The 20,456-nt window shown below is 36.2% G+C and overlaps 1 protein-coding gene across 23 annotated transcripts in view; it reads right to left on the minus strand.

Moving 5' to 3' along the window:
- Positions 1-4,234: 4,234 nt before the first annotated feature.
- The window catches only part of MAP3K7 (mitogen-activated protein kinase kinase kinase 7), a 38,721-nt gene continuing 22,499 nt past the window's right edge, over positions 4,235-20,456 (minus strand). For 15 of the 23 annotated variants that reach the window (XM_034408998.3, XM_087882568.1, XM_087882566.1 and 12 more), the window contains 5 exons: positions 16,519-16,586; positions 12,737-12,851; positions 10,477-10,538; positions 9,036-9,151; positions 4,235-7,566 (listed from right to left, as the gene is read on the minus strand). In XM_034408998.3, the coding sequence (XP_034264889.1) occupies positions 7,386-7,566; positions 9,036-9,151; positions 10,477-10,538; positions 12,737-12,851; positions 16,519-16,586 (542 nt within the window). In that variant the 3' untranslated portion in view covers positions 4,235-7,385. The remainder of the gene's footprint in view (positions 7,567-9,035; positions 9,152-10,476; positions 10,539-12,736; positions 12,852-16,518; positions 16,587-20,456) is intronic. The other 8 variants (XM_087882569.1, XM_034408996.3, XM_034408999.3 and 5 more) reach the window with 1 other exon arrangement.

The following is a 20,456-nucleotide window of genomic DNA, read 5'->3' on the forward strand; positions in this document are numbered from 1 at the left end:
CCTTCCTTCAAATAGCAGTGTTCGGGGCGGGGGTGGAGGGAAGAGAAGGTAAACTTTACTTAACCTAATTAATTTTAATCACAGCTTTCCAATCTCATACTGTGTAAAGAATTACAAATGGGAATGCATTAATAGAGGCTATGACTCGCACTGCAAGATCATTTTGACTGGTGCATTTATATTTTCTACATGGGTTTTTGCAACAATTGTTAAAATTTAAAGCAAAGCAGTTTTGTCCTTCCAACATGATTGAAATTTGAAGAGACCGATTGGGATCAGTCAGTCCATTGGTTGAACTGAGTAGACTTGAAACCAGCTTTCGTTTCAAAGAACTGCATGACTCTCAATGAACGCACAACCCCAGAAAAAACAATTTCCAGTTGTTATAGAGCTAATGCGCTCTCAGGCATTGGCATTCTCGTTGTTAAACAGTTTTTTAAAGACTGTGCTCTCGGGGTTTTCCACCTAATGGAACACAACATTTTTGCAATAAGAGCATGTAAATGTTTATGCAAGAGTTAGAGATGTTCGGAGCATTCAATAGCTCATAGGAGTGTCATCTGAAAGGAAGAATCCCACTAATCTACTTAAGTCACTGGTGACTTCATTTTCATTGTCATGGCTACCATATGAATGGTAGCCATTCTCCTGTGGATGGCCTGCTCAGGAAGCAATGATACTTCTACACCTTTGGAGTCACATAAAACCTAGTTTTCTTTATTTCTTCAAACACTGAGTCCAAGGATGTATAGCTTCATATTCATAAATTTTACATCCAGGAGCTCTTGTTAATTTTTGCTCAAAGCTTTGTGTGTGTGTGTGTGTGTGTGTGTGTGTACGTGTTTTGCTTATCTAGGATGTTTGATAAAACACTTGACTAAAACCTGATTGTAGAGCAATTTAACAGACCATTCAACAGGTGTCTGTTAAATCTGGAAAGTTACTTTTTGCACATGTATTATAAGCAGTGGTGGGATTCAAATAATTTAACAACTGGTTCTCTGCCCTAATGATTTCTTCCAACAACCAGTTCACCAACTGGTCAGAAAGTTAACAACCGGTTCTCCTGAAGTTGTGCAAACTGGCTGAATCCCACCACCGATTATAAGCCCATGAGGCATGTTGTGCATGTGTAGAAATATTCACTTGATTCTTCAAGACAGCAGGACTTGGTGCTATAACTGCTATCTTCTCTGTCATTCCTGTGGTTGCTACAGAGATAGTTGGGGGGAACTATGTTGCTGCTCAAAGTGAGTCGGATGAACTTGCGTGATCTCCCGCAAACCCCAGGACCTACAGTCCTCCTCTGCTTCAGATGAAACTTCAGGAGATGTTGCTTCAACTCATTTAGAAGATACCAGTTTAGATTTACCAAAGGGGAAGCAGCCTAATAGGAGAGCAACATGGTTAATGTCAAAAGAATTAGGTTTTGAACTAGGTGCTCAGGACTGAGGAAACCTGGGTTAAAGTCCACCTTCAATCCTGGAAGCCCTATTCGTCTTTGGTGTTTTGAAACCGAACATCTATATGTAAGCAAATGTGCTATTTTGAATATTAAGCCTATTATATTCTTGGCAGAGACATCAGATGGTATTTAATGGACACTTAGTGGAATAATGGTTGAAAGAACAACTACTACATTGATTACAAAGGAGTAATTCTTTTAAACTGAAGGTTATCATGAGCTATGATGTCTAGACTGCTTCTCCTGATAATGATTAGTTGAATATCATATGCCAACAAGATGTCAACAGCATCTTGGACTTGTTCCTGCTGAGCAATCTAAAAGGGAATGTGGTCCTGCCGGTAACATGGATGGAGCGTTAGCGGGTAATTCTCTTTGGTTGGACAGGCAATAGTAGAAAGCAACAATTATTTTGCTTTTATTTTTCCTCCATTGATTATATTCCAGATGATTCATTCTACAGTAATGTCTAATTCACTCATTTTAGTTTGTGAGCTAGAATGGATATTTTAAACATGCAGTGTAACTTCTCCCTTTCTATTGTTCCTGTTCCTTTTGAATGCATAATATCCTTCAATTCGACTCATAGTGGGCATCCCACCACTTGATTTGGTCTTTCTGAGCTAAGAACTCAAATTCATCTTATTTACTTCTCACATTCTGAATATTAGTGCATAGGCAAGGAAGGCAATAGGCTTTGTGTTCCAATATTCTTTTTAGATTCTTCATTCAGTGATTTAAGAAACTCATTTTCAGCAACATTTTCACTTTCCACAATCTTTATTTGAAGTTCTCAGTTGAGAATTTTCATTTCTAGCCACCATAGGATTCAATTAAAAGTCCTCTTGGTTGAAATCACTACGATGTGGCCAAACACGTTTTTACAAAAAATATTTCTGCAAATACAAAACCACCTTCTCTGTTGGGGACAATAGACCAGATCATGGCAGCTGAAGGCAAAGTAAGCCTCCGTTGTGTATCCTTCTACCTCATTGTTCAGGAGGATCCTTCATCATTCAGGGAATAGGGAAATAGTTGCAGGGATAGACAATGAAAGCAGTTTCCATAGGGGGTAGAAATGCACAAAACTCCAAAATAGAATGGAGCTTTCTTTTATGACTGTGGATTATTCCTTATTCATTCTTTTTTGTATTTCTAAATCCATTTGGAAATGGTCTCTTTAAGGCTTTTTGGACATTAAAGTTGTGGGAGAGAAATGTTTATCTTTTAACTAATCCACTTGGTCCAATGTTATATTTTAGACTTCTCTCACCACTGCTGATAACCACCAATGGGGCTTTATATTGGCCAAAGACAGAGAGAGAGGGAGAATAAGAGACTGCATTTCCACTTAATCTACAGACATATTGGTCTGCATATGCAAAGTGCTGAAGCTATTCACTGAAATAATCTACACCATATGTAAAAGTTCCATTGCAAGGTATTCTCTGTGGAACATTAAATATCCCAGCCATTCATCAGATAACTACTAGCTATTAACTCTTGGCAAGTAACATTGGCTCACAGACAAATTACAGTACAAAGGAATCATTGGTTCTGCTTGGATTCAGAATCCCTATGTTATATTAAAAAACCAATGCCTTAACATCAGAAAAAAAAAATCCTTCCTCAAAACAAAATATGTGAAAAAAAATTGTTAAAAAAAATACAATTATGAAATAAGTAAGTGAATGAGACTTATTTAAAATTGAAACTAAAACCAAAGAACTTTTCATTCACTTACTTAAAAATTTAAAAGTGATACAGTTGCTTTCTACTTTCTTCCATCACGTCTAATATTTTAAATGATTATTGTAATAAAAGAGTTTACTATTATTTCCTTCCTTTTATAACATTTCTTTGTTCTTTTATGCCCCTTGAATTTTTTTACTTTTTTTGGGAGGGGCAGCACTTACTTCCAAACATTTCTAGTCAGTAAAGTAAGTAAAGTACAAGTATTGAAAAAAAGGTTGTTAGACAAATAAAGTACAAACTTCTTGAAGCAATTGATTTCCTCAGGTTCTTAATAAATGCTGGAATTCAAGATTTTACCGTTAACCTCTAAACACTCAGAACAAAGAATATTTAATGTTTTCTGTCACATGGCAATTAATGTAGAAACTTAAAAAGCTGAAGTGAAAATCTCTTTCCATTTACTGTGAGAAAACATTGGTTTCAGTGGAATATGTTCTCATTTAGGGAAAAAAAGTTTAATAAAAAATAAACAATTGTTCTAGTCTAGTGCATAGGCTTCCTGTCTGAAGCTGAGATAACTTCTCACTCCAGAAAGAGGCTTGAGGATTACCACATATCTCTGGGGGTGAGGGTTGCCCTTCTCTGAATCAAAGGTTGCTTAATCTTACTTCCTATTGGCATGTGCTTTATTAGCCTTTCTTTAGGGCTAATATGAGGTAAGAAATGGAAGAAAACATAAAATAAAATCTTTGCGTTCTCCAAGATCAAATTGAAAAAAAAATGAACTGTACCTTGAAGTGCATTTTAAATATAAATCAAAATTTCTTTTGAGTCAAGCACAATTCCTTCACTGATTTGTTCAAGCAGGTTTTGTGGTAGAAATACAGGGCTGGTTTGCAATTATTTTTTTCCTGGTTGTTTTTCAATTTCCCAATTCATCCTATAGGCATGAAAGTTTCTGTTGGTTATCCAAATGTTAACTAGGGTTAAGTCCGCTTTGTTTCTTACCCAGACAAGGTTAGCCATGTAGAAACTTTCAAGGATTAGCTCTGGCAATCTTCAAGCCAAATAGTCTTTTGGCAAAGAGGATACTTTTTATTTTTGTATGTGTACCACATTGAGAGCATTAACAATACAGAAATTGTGACTATCTTAAAAACTGACTTGATTCATACAAAACTCTGAACCCTTATGTTATTGTTTTGGCTGACTATTTTAGGAGAATTATCATAGTAGCTTGTAAATCAAGAATTATAACTAGCGTTTTCCACTCGTTTACTTAGAATTAGGTGACCAAGCTGGAAACAAATGTAAGTGGGCTACAGACCCAGAATGAATGAAAGAATATATACTATTTTTATTTTTGCTTTAGTTTGGCTTTCGAAGGAGATACAAAGTTCTGGTTCTTGCTTAGAGGCAGAAGAGCAAAATCGGCCTTTGTCCTCATTCATTCCATTTCTTATGTCTTCTAGACTCCCAATTCTGTTCTACTGGCATATAACAGTTTCTGAAAATCTAGAATATAATTTCTCACCAATGGTGCAGTCATTCCTTGTGGACCACAAAACTGTGACTCTAGTTTTCCTCCTTTCAATATAGTGAGTATAGCCCAACACATAGCACACAATAGACAAGATTATTGCAGATCTTCACTTGTAATTGTAGCCTATGATGTAACAGGTCAGGCTTTAATGTTTTCTCTTTGGAAAAGCAGAGCATCACAACTGCATCCATTTGACTAACCTGAGATATATGCAGTAAACAGCAGTGCTACAGATAGCTTCTGCTATTCCTATTCTTGTTTTCTCCTTGCCAGTGACTATAAATATGCATACCCTTAAATTGATAGCAATGTCTATTTCAGCCACCAAATCAAATTTGCTAATATGGGTTTCAGGAATTATGTTTGTCCTTCATTTATGTAAAATAATTTTGGTTTTACCTCTTATAACTTGCCAAGAATAAATTTATTTTAAAGACTGTTTTCAAAGCACAGACCCTGATGTTTTTCAGCAATCTCTCAGTTTAAAGAAACACACAAGAGAAAATATTGCAATCCTATAATTACTTACTCTTATGTCAGCTCTACTGAGTTCAGACATGGCCAGATAGCAAGGCTTCAATTCTATATGAACAAACTCTTACTGGGGGAAAAGAGCCTAGTAATAGCAATAGTACTTAGACTTATATACCACTCCATACTGCTTTACAGCACTCTCTGGGCAGTTTACAATTGCCCCTAACAATCTGAGTCCTCATTTTACCAACCTCGGAAGGATGGAAGGCTGAGTCAATCTTGAGCCCCGTCAAGATGAAACTCCAGGCTATGGACAGTGTTTGCTTGCAATACTGCATTCTAACCACTGGGCTCTAGTAAATATAGCAGTACTTGTTGATGAGTAGACAATAGAATGTCACATTCTAACTCTATGCATACCACAGTTTTGTGAAGCCAAAGTTACATTAAAATAGTATTTGAGGGTCAACATGTGGATTTGAAATATCTTATGTTTTCTTTCATTCTTTGAGAGAATAGCTAACACAGATCAAATGTTTCAGATTGTTCTATAAAGGACAATTTTATATGATGCAAATCTGAACTGAACACCAAGATTTCAAAGAGCGCTTGGGTAGTTTAACAATAGCAATCACTACTGTAAAGTTTCAAGTCATTCAATACCCAAAGTTGTTCCAAATGCTTAAGAAATGTATTGCCATGTTGAGGCTACAACCATATATTTTCTTCATGAGAAAAGGCTGTGTTGAATGCAGGTCCTATTTGCAAGGAACAGGCGAAGGACTTGGCTTCATATTTCATACAGAACAAAAAATATAGCTCCCGCTACTCATAGCTACCTTTCAATGTAAACATTTGAGTTTGTAACTTCCACCAGGGGCAAGCCCAGTCCAGATTGTGCTGCCAAAATTTTAGTTATAAGATTTTGGTGGGCATGAAAAAAAAGCAAAAGTATACTTAAGGTTTCATTAGACCTAATACATTTTCCATCTAATATTCCTCCCCCTCACCCCACAAACATTCCAGGCCAAAAATGTCATTTATGCCTGTGTTATGATTGCCATGTTCCTTCCAGCCCATATAGGAGGGAAAAATATTTAAACAAGGAAAAGTGGCATCTCTGGCTACAAGAAATTGCTTACCCCTGGCATCTGAAGATGAAATTTAATGTATTTCTATCAAACAATTCTAAGTACAGATTGATAGGTATATTTTTAATTATTTGATAAATTTGGTTTTTTAATTAGACTTGTTTCAAAGACTTGATTTGCAAAACTCCTATGGTAATTTTCCACAGTACTTTTGAAATTTGGGGCACAGTGTCATATATGAAATCCTCATTTTGTTGTGGGTCTTGTTATAAAAGAAACAAAAAAAGAAGGTAAATGTGAGAATTTACTAAATTGAGGATGTATGCTGTTAACACAAGTTATTTTTCAACCAAGTTCTAATTATTGCTTCCAAAAGATGGAACAGAAATGCTTGGATTTTGCAAGCAAATTCACTTAATTTCTAAAGCATAAGACGATGAAACTACTATTCTTGTCAACCGCTAACTAGAGGTCTGGAAGGTTGTTCATGATGATAAATCAAGGAAGGGATCATATAAAAGAACCGGGAGGGCCTGAAAGGGACTACCTCTTGATGTCTCTCCCACTGCATCAGAATATTTAAGAAGAGATATGCCTAAGAAATCCCTTTGATATAGAGGAGCCAAATGCATGAAGAACAACACAATTAGAAGAATGCATTGCTTCACCAGCATTATCTCTTGAACATGATGTACTCAGGAGCCCTGGAAAATGACTGCTTTGGCAAACAGTTCAAAAGGAAAGAAGAACAAAAACATTTTAAAAATAGAAAAATTCTATACTGCTCCTATTGCATGAAAACCTAATGATCTTACAATATAGCAGCCACTTAATCAGTTTTGGTAGAATAGCCATCACACAAGGGGCATGCAAACAGCCAGAGTTCATTATATTTTGCTTCATGGTTAGTGCTGTTGATTATTCATGTAGCCGCTCTTAACTTTCTCAAACAACTCAATGTTCACCCAAAGAAAACCATACTGCATTGGTTTTGGAAGAGCAGCAGGTATATCTTACACATTCAGCACACACCAATAAGGAAGTTGTCATATTATTATGGGATAATTTAAAAAAAAAGAAGTTCCTGTGCTTCACTGTCAATCTGGGGTCCCATGAATCATGATGTCCCTTGACGTTTCTGTTGTTGATTTCGGATGACTTCTAACTGTTTTTTGCATTGCTGGTAGTAGGTGGAGAGACTTTTATTTTCATCTAAAAGCTTTTTATGCTCTTGTACTAGACGTGATGTATTTTGCTGGTCTTTTTCATCCTGGTCCAGTTCTGCTATTAGTTCTTGCCTATATTAAATAAGAAGGTTACTTAATTAATTCACAATATTAACAAATATTCATTGGCAAATTCATTGGTAGCTAAATTCAATAAGTTGATTGATTATTTGCCAGAAAAAAAGACACTAGATGTGTGATATACAGGCTGGATCACAGACCTATTAAGGTGCAAATACCTATTTTTGCCTACATATTTATGTATCTGAATGCCCTCTAAATTTTTAACATCTGTCATTTTTAGCCAACCCAATGACAAGCACTGTAGGAACTATAGTCAGGAGTAACTAGAATACAACAGACTGCTATGCAACATAACATATTCACACATATTTTTTTCTGTGTGTATGTAATCTATGTGTGCAGTAATCTATGCATAATGCAAAATATTTGACAATAAAAGAGGAAAGATACCCATCCTTGTTGCAATCTCCTAGTATCCTTTTAGTATGTAGCTTTATGTTTAATTGGGGGTGTGTGTGTGTTGTATCTCTGTGTTTGTCTGTGTGAATGTATGCATATCTCCCTCCTCCTATCTGAGCCCATTGTGTGGAGAAAGATAGGGTAAAGGAATAACTGCCTCAGTGAAATTATGCTTGACAGAGAAACATGGGAAATCATAACATGATGAAAGTATTACTGGAAGTAACATTATCTTGAGATAAATGGAAAGATTCATTTTACGTAATGACATGAAATACTTAATAAAATAGAAAATATTTTTCCTATTATATCAGTGAAAAATTTGTGACAGCCTTCAACACTTCTATGTTTTCACAAAACTGCTAAAAAGGACACCTAACTATCTATATCGAATTATTTTGGTACACATTCAGGTTTTGTCATTTTTATGCCATTCCTACAATAGCTTATGTTCTATGGTGAGATGAATAGTTGCTAAAATAGCAAAAGTAAGAGTCATGTTGATTTCTCCCCTCATGAGTGTCCCTTCATTTAATAGATGAGGTAAGCATTCAAAACACTTTAACTCTCTATTTTAGATTACTAAATATTTCTAGTAGAACTGTGTTGAATTATTTCAGTTTTCTCTAGGACTCCAAGACACCTTGTACACAGTCCACTTAAGCCATGTATTTTGGGGAACCTACTTATAAAAACAGGAAATACTGGCAAGCAATTTGAATGCTGAACTCTTTTTTCACTACACTAAGAGTTAAAAGTACTTCTGCTCCCATCAGTCATACATTAATGTAATGTACTTTGCCTAAGACTGATGGTTGAAAGAGAGTGAAGAGAACTGAGGAAAATGTTATGAAAATAGTAAAACAAATTTTCTATTTTGGAAACAAGGGTTCATTATGAGTCTGGAAACAGAATTTCAAACATAAGATTGGCCTTCCTGAACCTGGCACCTTCAGATTAGTGGGGATACATCTTGCTCACCATGAAATGAAAATGTTGTGTTTTGTCAAATTTATGAATGAAATTACCAACACAATTGAATATATTTTAAAACTTACTTTCTTTGCAGCAATAAGGCAATTTCTGTTTGAACTTTCATATATTCTTGGGCCATTTTACAGTGCTGTTCAAACACAGCCATAGATTCTTTTGAGTTTGGACATGGTGCTAGAGGCTGAAAATAAAATCAAACATACAGATTAAAAACCAAATCAACTGTTAATATGAACATACATGTAAATATGTTTTTAATAAATTATTCCAACTTTTGGAAGCTTGAGAATTAAACTTTGTCCATAATATATCTGTCAGCCCTGGAAGCCATCTTTTACTTTGGATCTTCAGGGCTGCCACATTTAGTGCTGTGGGAAACTGGGAGGGGGGGGGATTGTATGGAGTTGGGGAGATATCTAGCCATAACATTCTTTTCTCTGAGAGTCAAGGACATTCAGGCCTGCATCTGGAGTGGCGTGTCTGGGAGGCATCTCCAGTTGGGATGGTGCATTGATTGGACCATTTGATGGATATGTGGGTGCTGGAGCAGGGTCTTGGACTTTCTTTTGGGTGGGGAAAACCTGGAAGCTTTCAGATTTGGCTTTTCCCAGATGTGCCAATATGACATCTCTAATAAAATGGAACTTTGAGGAACGTCTAGCCTCGGATTCTTCTTTTGTTGGGGGTGTTACTTGGAACCCTGACAATATCTTGTTGCCAGAAATGCAAGCAAAATAAAGGTATTTCTTTATTAATGAAAGAATATCTGTCCCAGGCAAAGAGTATCAAATGATCTATATAATATGTAATGGTAGACAAACATGATACTGTCTGAACCTTTCTGCATATAAATATAAAATATAAAAAACAATATAAAAACAAGAAAAAAGAATTAAAAAGAAAATAGGGGAGGTGAAGATGCAAATGAATAATGAAAAAATAGAAAAATAACTTTTTCAATAGTTATAAATATAAAAATTCAATATTAAAAAGTATTTCTACAATCATAAGCAGTTCTAACTGTCAAATCCCCAAATTAATATAGCATTTCATTTGGTTTCTAGCAAAAAGTTCAAAAGTAGCTAGACAAAACCTTTCCTTTTGAACTTGTCATTCTTGAAGAAATGCATTTTAAATGGGCAGCTCTCACCACAGGTTTCCTGTTCTTTCCCTGGAATGGAGCACCATACAGATTCCAGTGAACCGTGTTAAGTATTGAGTTCGGAGTATGAGATGCACTGTGGCAATGCTGGCATGTTGCAACCTGATCTTGGGAGGTGTTAAATTAAAACTGCAACTCATTCTATCAGATCACTAATTCTGACTTAACACAGGAATCACATTGTCAATAGTTAGCTTCTGTGCCAAGCAAACTAATTAAAAGTATGCACTCTATTATTATTACTTTTAAAAAACTGTGATGACCTCACATCAGGATTGCATTACACATACAAATTAATATAACTATCCAAGGGAATTCGACAATGAAATAACATAGTAATTTACCTGCAACTGATGATCTAATGTAAGATATGCCATTGGGATGGAGTTATCAGACCCATTGGTATCTGTTGGAAAAATACAGATAGTCTGAATTGTAGTGTTTAAAAACATGCTAGGCACATCTACTTGTCCTCTTATTGTATAATGATACATTCACAGGTCTACCATAAGTACTTGTGCTAATTAGTAACTAAACTACTATAATCACGTAAAACAATATGATAGCTGAAGTGCGGCAATATTGAATGTACTATGTTAATATACTATGTTAATTTTTATTATACCAATGACAGTTCACTAGATGCACAATATAGTTCTAGTTACCATGAAGAATTTGCTATGGTAGAAAAATAAAGAGCTAGAATGGTAACTGAAGAAGATAGCTAAAGGGGAAATATAAGGTATTAAACATTGGTTTTCACTTTTATCTATACCCAATGTAAGATATATTTTATTTTAAACATATACAGTAAAAACATGCATCCTGCTAATGGGCATAATACATTAATTTCATTCCATTATACATATGTTCAAATGAGTTTCTGTTCGGTGCTAAAGTATCTTTTGAACATGCAACATATGGCTTTTGGATTTGATATTGTGAAACTAAATTATTTTTTGAACAAAAAAAAATCATTTTTTTCAGCTGCAGGGCTGTATGTTGTATATGTACTGTATATGTTGCTAAGTAATGCAAGTTTCTTCAGGAAAGAATAAAAGCAAGGCTAAATCTGAAATTTTCATAAGCTCATCAGATGTTTTCAGCAATTGCATCCTGTTTCTCAAAGCTGTTTAACAAGCATTTATCTTAAAGATATTTATGGGGGCAAATCTGATTATTTTTTTTAAAAAAGAAAAGGATGTTTGACTATCAACCTGTATATTTTTCAGGATTCTATTTTTTTGGTTTCTGTGTTGCTTATATGCTAAGTGGGAAACTCATTGCTCCCATACTGCTTCAAAGGGACATATGAACGAACAAGAAATTGCACCTCCTAATTCCGAAAAGGTGCTTGACCTTCGTTTATGTTTTGAAGTCCAAAGCCCACAATAAAATGATTCTTTCCACAAATCCCAATGGTGTGCTTTTGGGCTAGGAATGTTTGTCTAAGTTTAAATCATTAAACAGCAAAATATATGTCATGATTCATTTTTCTGAAACTTATTAATTACCCAATGATTGGTCTTCATGATGTTAATTAACACCAGTCTTCTATTGTTCTGTGTTGGTCAATTTTTATTAAGAGTCATTCTTGAAACTATTTTGTTACTTGAAATAGCTTAGATGTAATTTGTTTCATTGTACTCAATATAAATATTTATATCACAAGACAGAATATAAAACAATAACTTCTAATACTAGATTTTATGTCTGTCAATGGAGAAAAATTCATGAACTTTGCATGAACACTGCTTTCTAGTCTGCCTTAAATGAAAATATATACAATTATTCTAATTCATACATCAATGTTTTTGCTTATCTTTTGTTAAAATAGTGCGGATTCAGAAAGTATTCAGACCCCCTTCACTTTTGTCGATTTTGTTATGCTGCAGCCTGATTCTGCAGTTGTTGAAATTCATTTTTTTCTCATTAATCTATACTCAGTACCCCATAATGACAAAGAGAAAACAGAATTTTAGAAATATAAGTTTATTAAAAATAAAAAACTGAAATATCACATTGGCATAAGTATTCAGACCCTTTGCAACAACACTTGTACATTAATGAGAGAAAAAAAATGAATTTCAACGACTGTAGAATCAGGCTGTAGCATAACAAAATTGACAAAAGTGAAGACTTTTTGAATGCAATGTAGTTTACCAAATATATTTTGTAACAAAAAGTAAACACCTAACTTCAAAATTTGGGAGATAACTTTGCAGGTTCTCTTAAAATACCCCTTCATGATGCAGCACCATTTGTAAAAGAGCAGGTCAGCATCTGCCTTATCTTTCTTCATGACTATGAGTAACAATGGGACTTTTAAATAGTACATGATGGCACTTGTCATTACTTTTTGCACTCTGTTTACAGGGGTGTGAAGCATACAAGAACCAAACAAAGATGGTGCGGCTATAGCAATATCCTCATTTACCCTAATTTACCCTATGACAGATGTTCAGCAATGTTTATCAACAACTTTAGAGTTATAATCTAAAATTGTAATTTTTCAGGCCGGGTTAATATACATTACCATGTTAATTACCAATACTCCTTAAAGCATTAAATGATAAACAACCATAGGGTCAGGGATTGTTTTACCTGCAGAATCATCAGGGGTCCATGGTAGATTACGAGCAGGCTTTTCTGAGGTTGGTCCCGAGGTAGTGATCATTCTCACACTAGGACTAGATGATCTACTGCTGTTTCTGCTATTCTGTAGCAATAATTATAAATAAACAAACTCTTACTATTAACGCAAACAAATGACAATACTGTAAATACAAAGTTCTTCTGTGGATTAATTAATCACACAAAGATTTTGCTATCTTTACCTCACCTAAAAGCAAAACCAAACTGTGGTCCAAGAGAGTGGGCGTGGCCAAAACAGTGGCACGACGCACTCTTTAGAGGGGCTCCTAAAGAGTAATCGATATCCCCGATGTCCGAGGGTCCTTTGTGATCTAAGTTGTCCTGCAGAGACAACCAACAAGAGGAGCACATACTGGTCGATCCAGGGGGGCTACAACCCCCCTAGGAAGACTAGAAGCTCCTCAAATTGGACACGGTGGGAAAGTGACTTAGCAATGCAGACATTTTAGTGACCGTCTATTAGAACTTCTGCGTAGTATAGCTATGCTTTGTTGCATAGTACCAAAATGGGGGAAGAGAAAACCAATTCAGGAAGTTTATTATAGTCTGGTGCTTTGTAGTTTATAAGGAAATTGGGCCAGAGGGTGCACAGTGCATAAAATCAAATAAGGATAAGAAGTAAATAGAAATTTTTCTCTCTATCTGACTCCTAAAAATATGTTTATTCATGGAAATTAAATGTAGGGAGATTCAGGACCAATACATGGAACAACTTTTAAAAAATGCTGAACTTTTTGAACTTGCTCCCATCAGGTATGTTGATGGCTACTAGTTTTGAAAGAGACTAGAAAAATTCATGAAAGAGCTGCAGTGGTTAGAATACCACTGCAAACTGCCAGAGTTAAATTCTCATTGGCTCAAGGTTGACTCAGCCTTCCATCTTTCCAAGGTCAGTAAAATGAAGAGCCAGATTGTTGGGAGCAATATGCTGACTGTGTAAACCGCTCAGAGAGGGCTGTAAAGCTCTATGAAGCGGTATATAAGTCTAAGTGCGACTGCTGTTGCTAAGGACTATTAGTCTTGATGGCTGTATACCAGCTTCAAAAGCAGCATGTTCTAAATAGCACTGCCACTGAGTATATATTCATTATTTATTAGACTGTCACCTTGTTGCATTTTAATCAGACTCTTGGAAGCTTAGAAATAATGGACATAGTAACAAAATATGAAAAGTAACTGAAAACAGATAAAAAATATAGACTTCCTATTCATCTGGGCCTATAGAACAGCTCAGTCTTTATGTTTTGATCCAGCTCCCCAAACCCAACAAACCCTCTGAAGTGAACTCAAAGATTCCTTTAATTAGGAGTGATGGCAGCCCTGGCAAAAAGTTTCTCTCTCATCGCAGGCTAACAAGTCCATCTGGCCGGAAGCTGAATAGTTGTCTGCCACATCTATTCATTTCCACCCCCTGCCTTTTATCCCCAGAGCTAGGGTGGGGCTTCGCTAACAGCAGTGGCTCTTCCTTCCCAAGGACTGGCCCACGGATTTCCACCGCTCTTCTCTCCTCTGCCTTCTGCACATCCATGCGTCAGGCACTGGACTCGGCTGTTTCTCTTCTTCCTCATCAGCCACCTCCAGACCTGGGGGCTGTTGACTCTCCATCTGAGGACTGAGGGACGGCCCAGGTTTCGTCTCTCTCTCTCTCTCTCTGCCAGCTCCACTCCCTCTTCCCCCTCGGAGCTCTCAGGTTGCCTTGATGCTGACCCTGACTCCCACGCCTCCTCCTCTGATGTGGCTGCTGGAGAGGCCGGTGGCTGACAGGTCACAACACTTTAGCTTCCTCCAGTAGGCAATGAAGATTGGGGCTATCTGAAGTGGGAAGCCATTTCAAAAAAATGGTGCTAATCCCCCCCCTTTCCCCCCCCCCCCCAGTCTCCTGATAATGCAGGACAACAAGCTGCCTTTCCTGATCATAGACATTGGTCTGATTCCAATGGGGAGATACAGTCTTGTAAATAACCTACAAGCTAGGCAATAAGGGCTTTTATAGATTAGCATCAGAAGTTAAAATCAGTCTTGGAAACTAATAGGCAAGTAGTGCAGGGCCTGTAATACTGGTGTCACATACTCTCAGCAGTGACTGCCCATGAGCACCTGTGCCACTGTATTTTGCACCAAATCAAGCTTCTCATTTTTTTAAAAAAAATATAATAGTCTATAGAAAAATGATGATGAGGGCAGGTAACACAGGTACAGCAATGATAGTGCACCAGCTGAAACTGAGCAAAAGCCCTCCTAGCCATGGCTTCCACTTGCTTGTTAAAACAGTGACCATGAGTGTGGGAGGAGCACCAAGGGGTGGACCTGCCTCCCAGCATTAACTCATTAAAGAAAGATTATTATCATGTTTAGTTTGGCCCTAAGTCTTGACACCTGTTTAACACTGCATAAATAAAAGGAACAAGACTTTGAGAAAAAAGTGTGTAATAAGCACTGAAATGAACATGATATAGCAGGGAAGGCAACATGTCATGGGATGATTTACCAACAGTATGGTGAACTCTGCATGTCAGGCATTCGGAGTGGCTCGACTTTTTATCTGAAACACTCTTTTTTTTGCCATCTGAATTGTTGCCACTGGAAGTATGGGGTTTTTTTTTTTGGTTGATTATGTCACCAGCCACAGTCATTCTAAACTAAAATAGATTTTGATTAATCTAAGGGCTACTTTCTTAATAAATATAACAGGCTGGCAAACAAACCTGAAAAAGGTACTTTGCACCATGTATGGGCATAAACAAAACTTTTTTTCCCTGAAGCACTAAAGTAGCCACATTGTTTTGAAGGCTTACAGAGCCGTTTTTAAATTTATATGCTGAATCTGATTTCTACTGCAACTTTTATTATTCTTGATTTGTTAAATCAAAATATCAGGATTTTGAGTGTAAATATATGTACACAGACACTCTCCTATCTCAAATTTAATCCCTACTCATCATGAAATTACAAAGTCACATCCACATATAACTGCATATAAACCCTGCATTCACATTCTAAAAATTACCATTTAAAAATGTTACCGAAAGCGTAAGTTCTATATAAAAACGAACTGTCTATAATAGCGGTTTTACTCTTCTTCCTTCAGTGCTTTCACTTTCAACCATCAACTAATACAAATGAGATACTCTGTATCTGTACACATTCATGTAAGAAATAGAATTTTGTAACATTTTAGCTTATTTATTTTCCTTAACCACTAAGTCCTAGTAACACTTTCAATATACATCAATGCTTAGTATTTAGCAGTAAAGAAACACAACTGTTAAATTAATCAAAGTTGTAGTTCTAAGCATCCTTATTTGACACAAGTCTCACTGAACACATTTGCATATATTTCCAAGAGAGAAAGATCAAAACTTTACTGAATCCAAGAAATACATAGTCCACAACAGTTTGATAACCATATCTGGGATTTCCAATATGAAAATCATGTAGTCTTTTAAATATAATTTACCTAGAACTAACTCTTGTATATCTTTCAATGGATTATTAACAGAATTATAAACTTGGTAAAGGCCAAGCTGAAAGAAAAATGGTTGCATACTCTTTTTGTTAAATGGAAAGGAAAAAAGCTTTCATAATTTACATTATGTATTCCCAATCCTAGTTCTTCTTAGATATATTTATATATTCCAATTTTTAGATATTCAATTTGATAGGTGACATACATTTCTTAAATTTATAAAATTCAGGCAATTTTAAATGAATTGTCCACATTGTGCATTTACCTGGTTGGAATCTGTTCCAGCTACACTAAGATCTTGAACGGATCTGCGCCTCTGTTGTCCGTTGCCTGCTAGGATGAGAAGGAAAAAGAAACTACTGAATTTACATCAAGTAAGAATGTTGCAAGAGTGTGTACAAATCCAGCAAGGAGATAAAGAGTCTGTTTGTATATAGGAAGGAGAGGGGAGAGCAGAGACAGCTGCCACACCTACCCACCCAGCTTGTCAACAGAAAGCATATCCTAAGGCAATAAATCCTCATGTCCCATGAATAACTTCTGCGCTTTTCTTCACCATCTTCTGTCAGTTGTGCTTTAATAGGCTTAAGTGTTAGATGGGCAAGTGTGGGGGTGGCTTTGGCACTGATGATGACATCTATTTCAAGGAGGTTACGTTATGGGGATTTCTCATGTGAGGTTGCCAGTTATATAGTTTCTTTGGTTAATCAATGAAAAAATGCAGCTTCAAAAATGGTTTACGAGATGTCAACTTGATTTCTGTTCAACTAGTGGTGTTCCTAGATTTCTTATTTGAGAAAGAATCCATTGCACTGATTGGATCCAATGCAGAAAGAAATAGCTCTTCAAATCTGCACTAAAGTTTTAAAAAGCTAACTTGCTTTTAGTCACAGCTCTGAATATTACCAAATGTATTAAAAAAAATTGTCAACAGATCCATTAAAAAAAATATGATGACTGACAAGGCAAAGAAAAATTTTCTCTGCCTTTTGGTATTATAATGGTCTTTGTTCTTGGGATGTTATATCAGCTGTCCAAAAAGAAAACATCCCAAAGTTGCAATTAACAGCTGACATAACTCTCTAGAAACTTAGTCTTTGAAGACTGTGTTACATGAACAGACCAGTAGCAACTATTCTAGCAAGGAATTCAATTATGGCTATCATTTGCATGATTTCCCAATGTTCCTCATACAGCTTTTCACAATGTACAACTTCCTTTTACTTTACTGAAAAATATTTTTAAAATATTCTAACTTCTAAAATATGTAAAAACATTTTACAAATGTATTAAGGGCTTACTTTTTAAACTCACCTATAAATATATCTGTGTAGGTATTTTTTAAAATTCAAATAAAACATTAAATGAGATGAAGGGAATGGAAGCTTGAGTACCGTAAACAATTAAATATCTTTTTTTAATAAACAATATCTTGCTTAATATTTTAGAATGTGTCCAATAGATGCAAGAATGGAAAAGTAAATTTGTTCCTTTCTTATCCTCCTATCTCTCTGCCCTCTCGAAAATCCTCCAAGGTCAAGATGAAGCTTTGTTCCTGTTATATGAAGAATTAATTCAAGATGGGAATACTCTTAAATCATGTAATTTTAGGGTACTACTAATACAAATACTTCCGTATTAGAAGCACGAAAGTACTTCCATGGTGAAAGGATTTGCTGATGACATCAGCATTGCCCTGAGGGATGAATAATTGAGGGCTCCTTTCACATCCCCATGAAATTGCCCACCAAAGTGGCATTCATTTATCTACTTGCAGTTGCCCACTTTTGAACTCCTGGGTTGGCAGGAGCTGGTGTATATGACAGGAGCTCACCCCGCCCCAGAGCAGCAACCAATCTTGAACATGAGGCTGCTGATCATCAGCCCAGTGTTTTAACCTTCTGGGTCACCACATTCCCTATCCAGGATATGGTACTGAAGAGCTACCAGAAGGACAAGATGGGTGGGAAAATATTGATGGAAGGGGCACATCTCCTACTCCTATAAGCAATCAATTTATCTCTCTCTCTCTCTCTCTCTCTCTCATATTTCTATGCCACCCACTCTCCGAGGACTCTGGCCGGCTTATACCAAATACAGTATACTAAATAGCATATTGCCCCCAACAATCTGGGTCCTCATTTTACCCACCTCGGAAGGATGGAAGGCTGAGTAAACCTTGAGCCGGTGAGATTTGATCTGCTGAACTAGCAGTCAGCTGAAGTAGCTGCAGTACTGCACTCTAACCACTGCACCACCTCGGCTCATTCAGTTTAACCTGTGCAGAACTTTGAAAGTATGAATTGGAGGGGATTGAATCAAATTACTTTTTCAAATGCAGGCTACAAAGTATTTAAGGTGCTGTGTTGAGTCAGATGCCGTCAGTTTGTTTTGGAGAACACTGAAGAAAATTTGGAGATAAAGAATTTTTTTTGGTCCCCTAGTTGTGGGTATGAGCAGCCTTTTACACATTTTCCGCAAAAGATTTTGACTGGACAAGATACATAAAATAAGTACAAAAGCTCAGGGCTTTCCAACCCTTACGAGACTTTACATTAGGTTTATGCTTAATAGATTAAAATTGTGTATTACTTTTCCACCAAAATGCTAAAGCAATGCATATTACTGGCTATATGGGGAAATTTGCATATGGGTTCAAAATTTAAACTTCTGGAAAGTATGAAGAACTATAAAGAAAGACATGTACTCACATTTTCCGGCAACTAAATCAACCCCTCTCCCCCAAATATTATACTTTTTGATACATAAAACATTTTTTTATTAAAGCAGTAGAACATTAGCAGAGCTATGCAAATGCTCTGCAGTCTGAGCAATTCAGCATGGGCCTCAAGGTGATTTAATCAGATTTACAGAACCTAGCAATTCAGGAAAAACCTCAAGATGACTTGTCCATTACTAATATAATAATGATGCCCACATTCACTCTTTCTAGAAATAGCTCATCTGAAATAAATTTGTAAAAAGTAGCTGGAATATTCAAACTGAGCTTGGATTAATAACATTTTTGAATTTAGAGAATCTAAAATAGGAATTGCAGAAACACTTATCATGCTCACAAATAATATTAATAATAGTCAGATTAAAATAGAATTATAAATGGAAACATATATTTTCATTCAGGGAAGTTGTGCTAAGTGCAGACTGAACTGCTTTAAAGGACAAACTCAAACCAACAGAATGAACTGAAGCAGGTGGTTAGGCTAAAGCATTTTCATTTCTGCTACCTATTACAGGCTTTTGGCAAACAGCTCAAACACAGCCAAACAAACAGAATATCTATACAGTAAATACTTGTTGCTCCTGAATCAATAGTAATTGTTGAGGAATCCGACTTTAAAAGCACAACTTTCTATACTGTAGAGTTTCAATTACAACATTGCTCTAATTTTGAAAGTGATTTTTTATTTTAATGTTTACATATGGAATTTAAAACAATGGTATTAATACACCCAAGATGACTATGGTAAAAAGAAATATTTCAAGTCCAGTTGATTGTACAATACTGGGGTAAGAATACTGTATGAAATATACTGGATTAATGTTTCAAGATTGACATATTCAGATGGGTAGCATATACTTTTAATAAATAAATAAATAAAACACATCAGGATTTTGGAGCCTCTTTTCTAAAATGAAATTCCTATACTGTTGGAAACTGTTCCTTAAGTTTTCTCTCCCACAAAAATTTGCTTCTGATTATGGATGATATACATAAAATACTGAATAACTGAACCTGCTAAAAACACACAACTTTAATATGTATAAGTAATCCTTGACTTATGATGGCAATTGTGAAATTCTGCTGCTAAGTGATGTAACCATAAGGGGTGACCTCGTTACTTTGCAATGGTACTCCCTGCAGTCTCAGTTGCCATCATGAAGCTAATCCCATGGTCATTAGGTGAGTCGACGTCCTGCCGGCTTCCCATGACCAATGTTGGTGGGGAAGCTGGAAGGAAGTCGCAAGTCCGAAGTGGCATTGCTGGGAGAGGGAGGGTGTTTGTGGGAGTGCAGGGTAGGTCAGAGAGGTCCAAGGAGCTGTGTGAGAGATTTGGCATGGGTTGGAAAGAGTGTGCAAGGGATGCATGAGAGATGAATTGTGGTTTAGGGAGAACACATGAGATGTGATGTGGGTCAGATGAAAGAGGTACCAGGAATTATGCAACAGACATAAATCAGGTA

Source organism: Pantherophis guttatus, chromosome 1, assembly GCF_059756535.1.
Source record: "Pantherophis guttatus breed Tessera chromosome 1, ASM5975653v1, whole genome shotgun sequence".
Taxonomy (NCBI): domain Eukaryota; kingdom Metazoa; phylum Chordata; class Lepidosauria; order Squamata; family Colubridae; genus Pantherophis; species Pantherophis guttatus.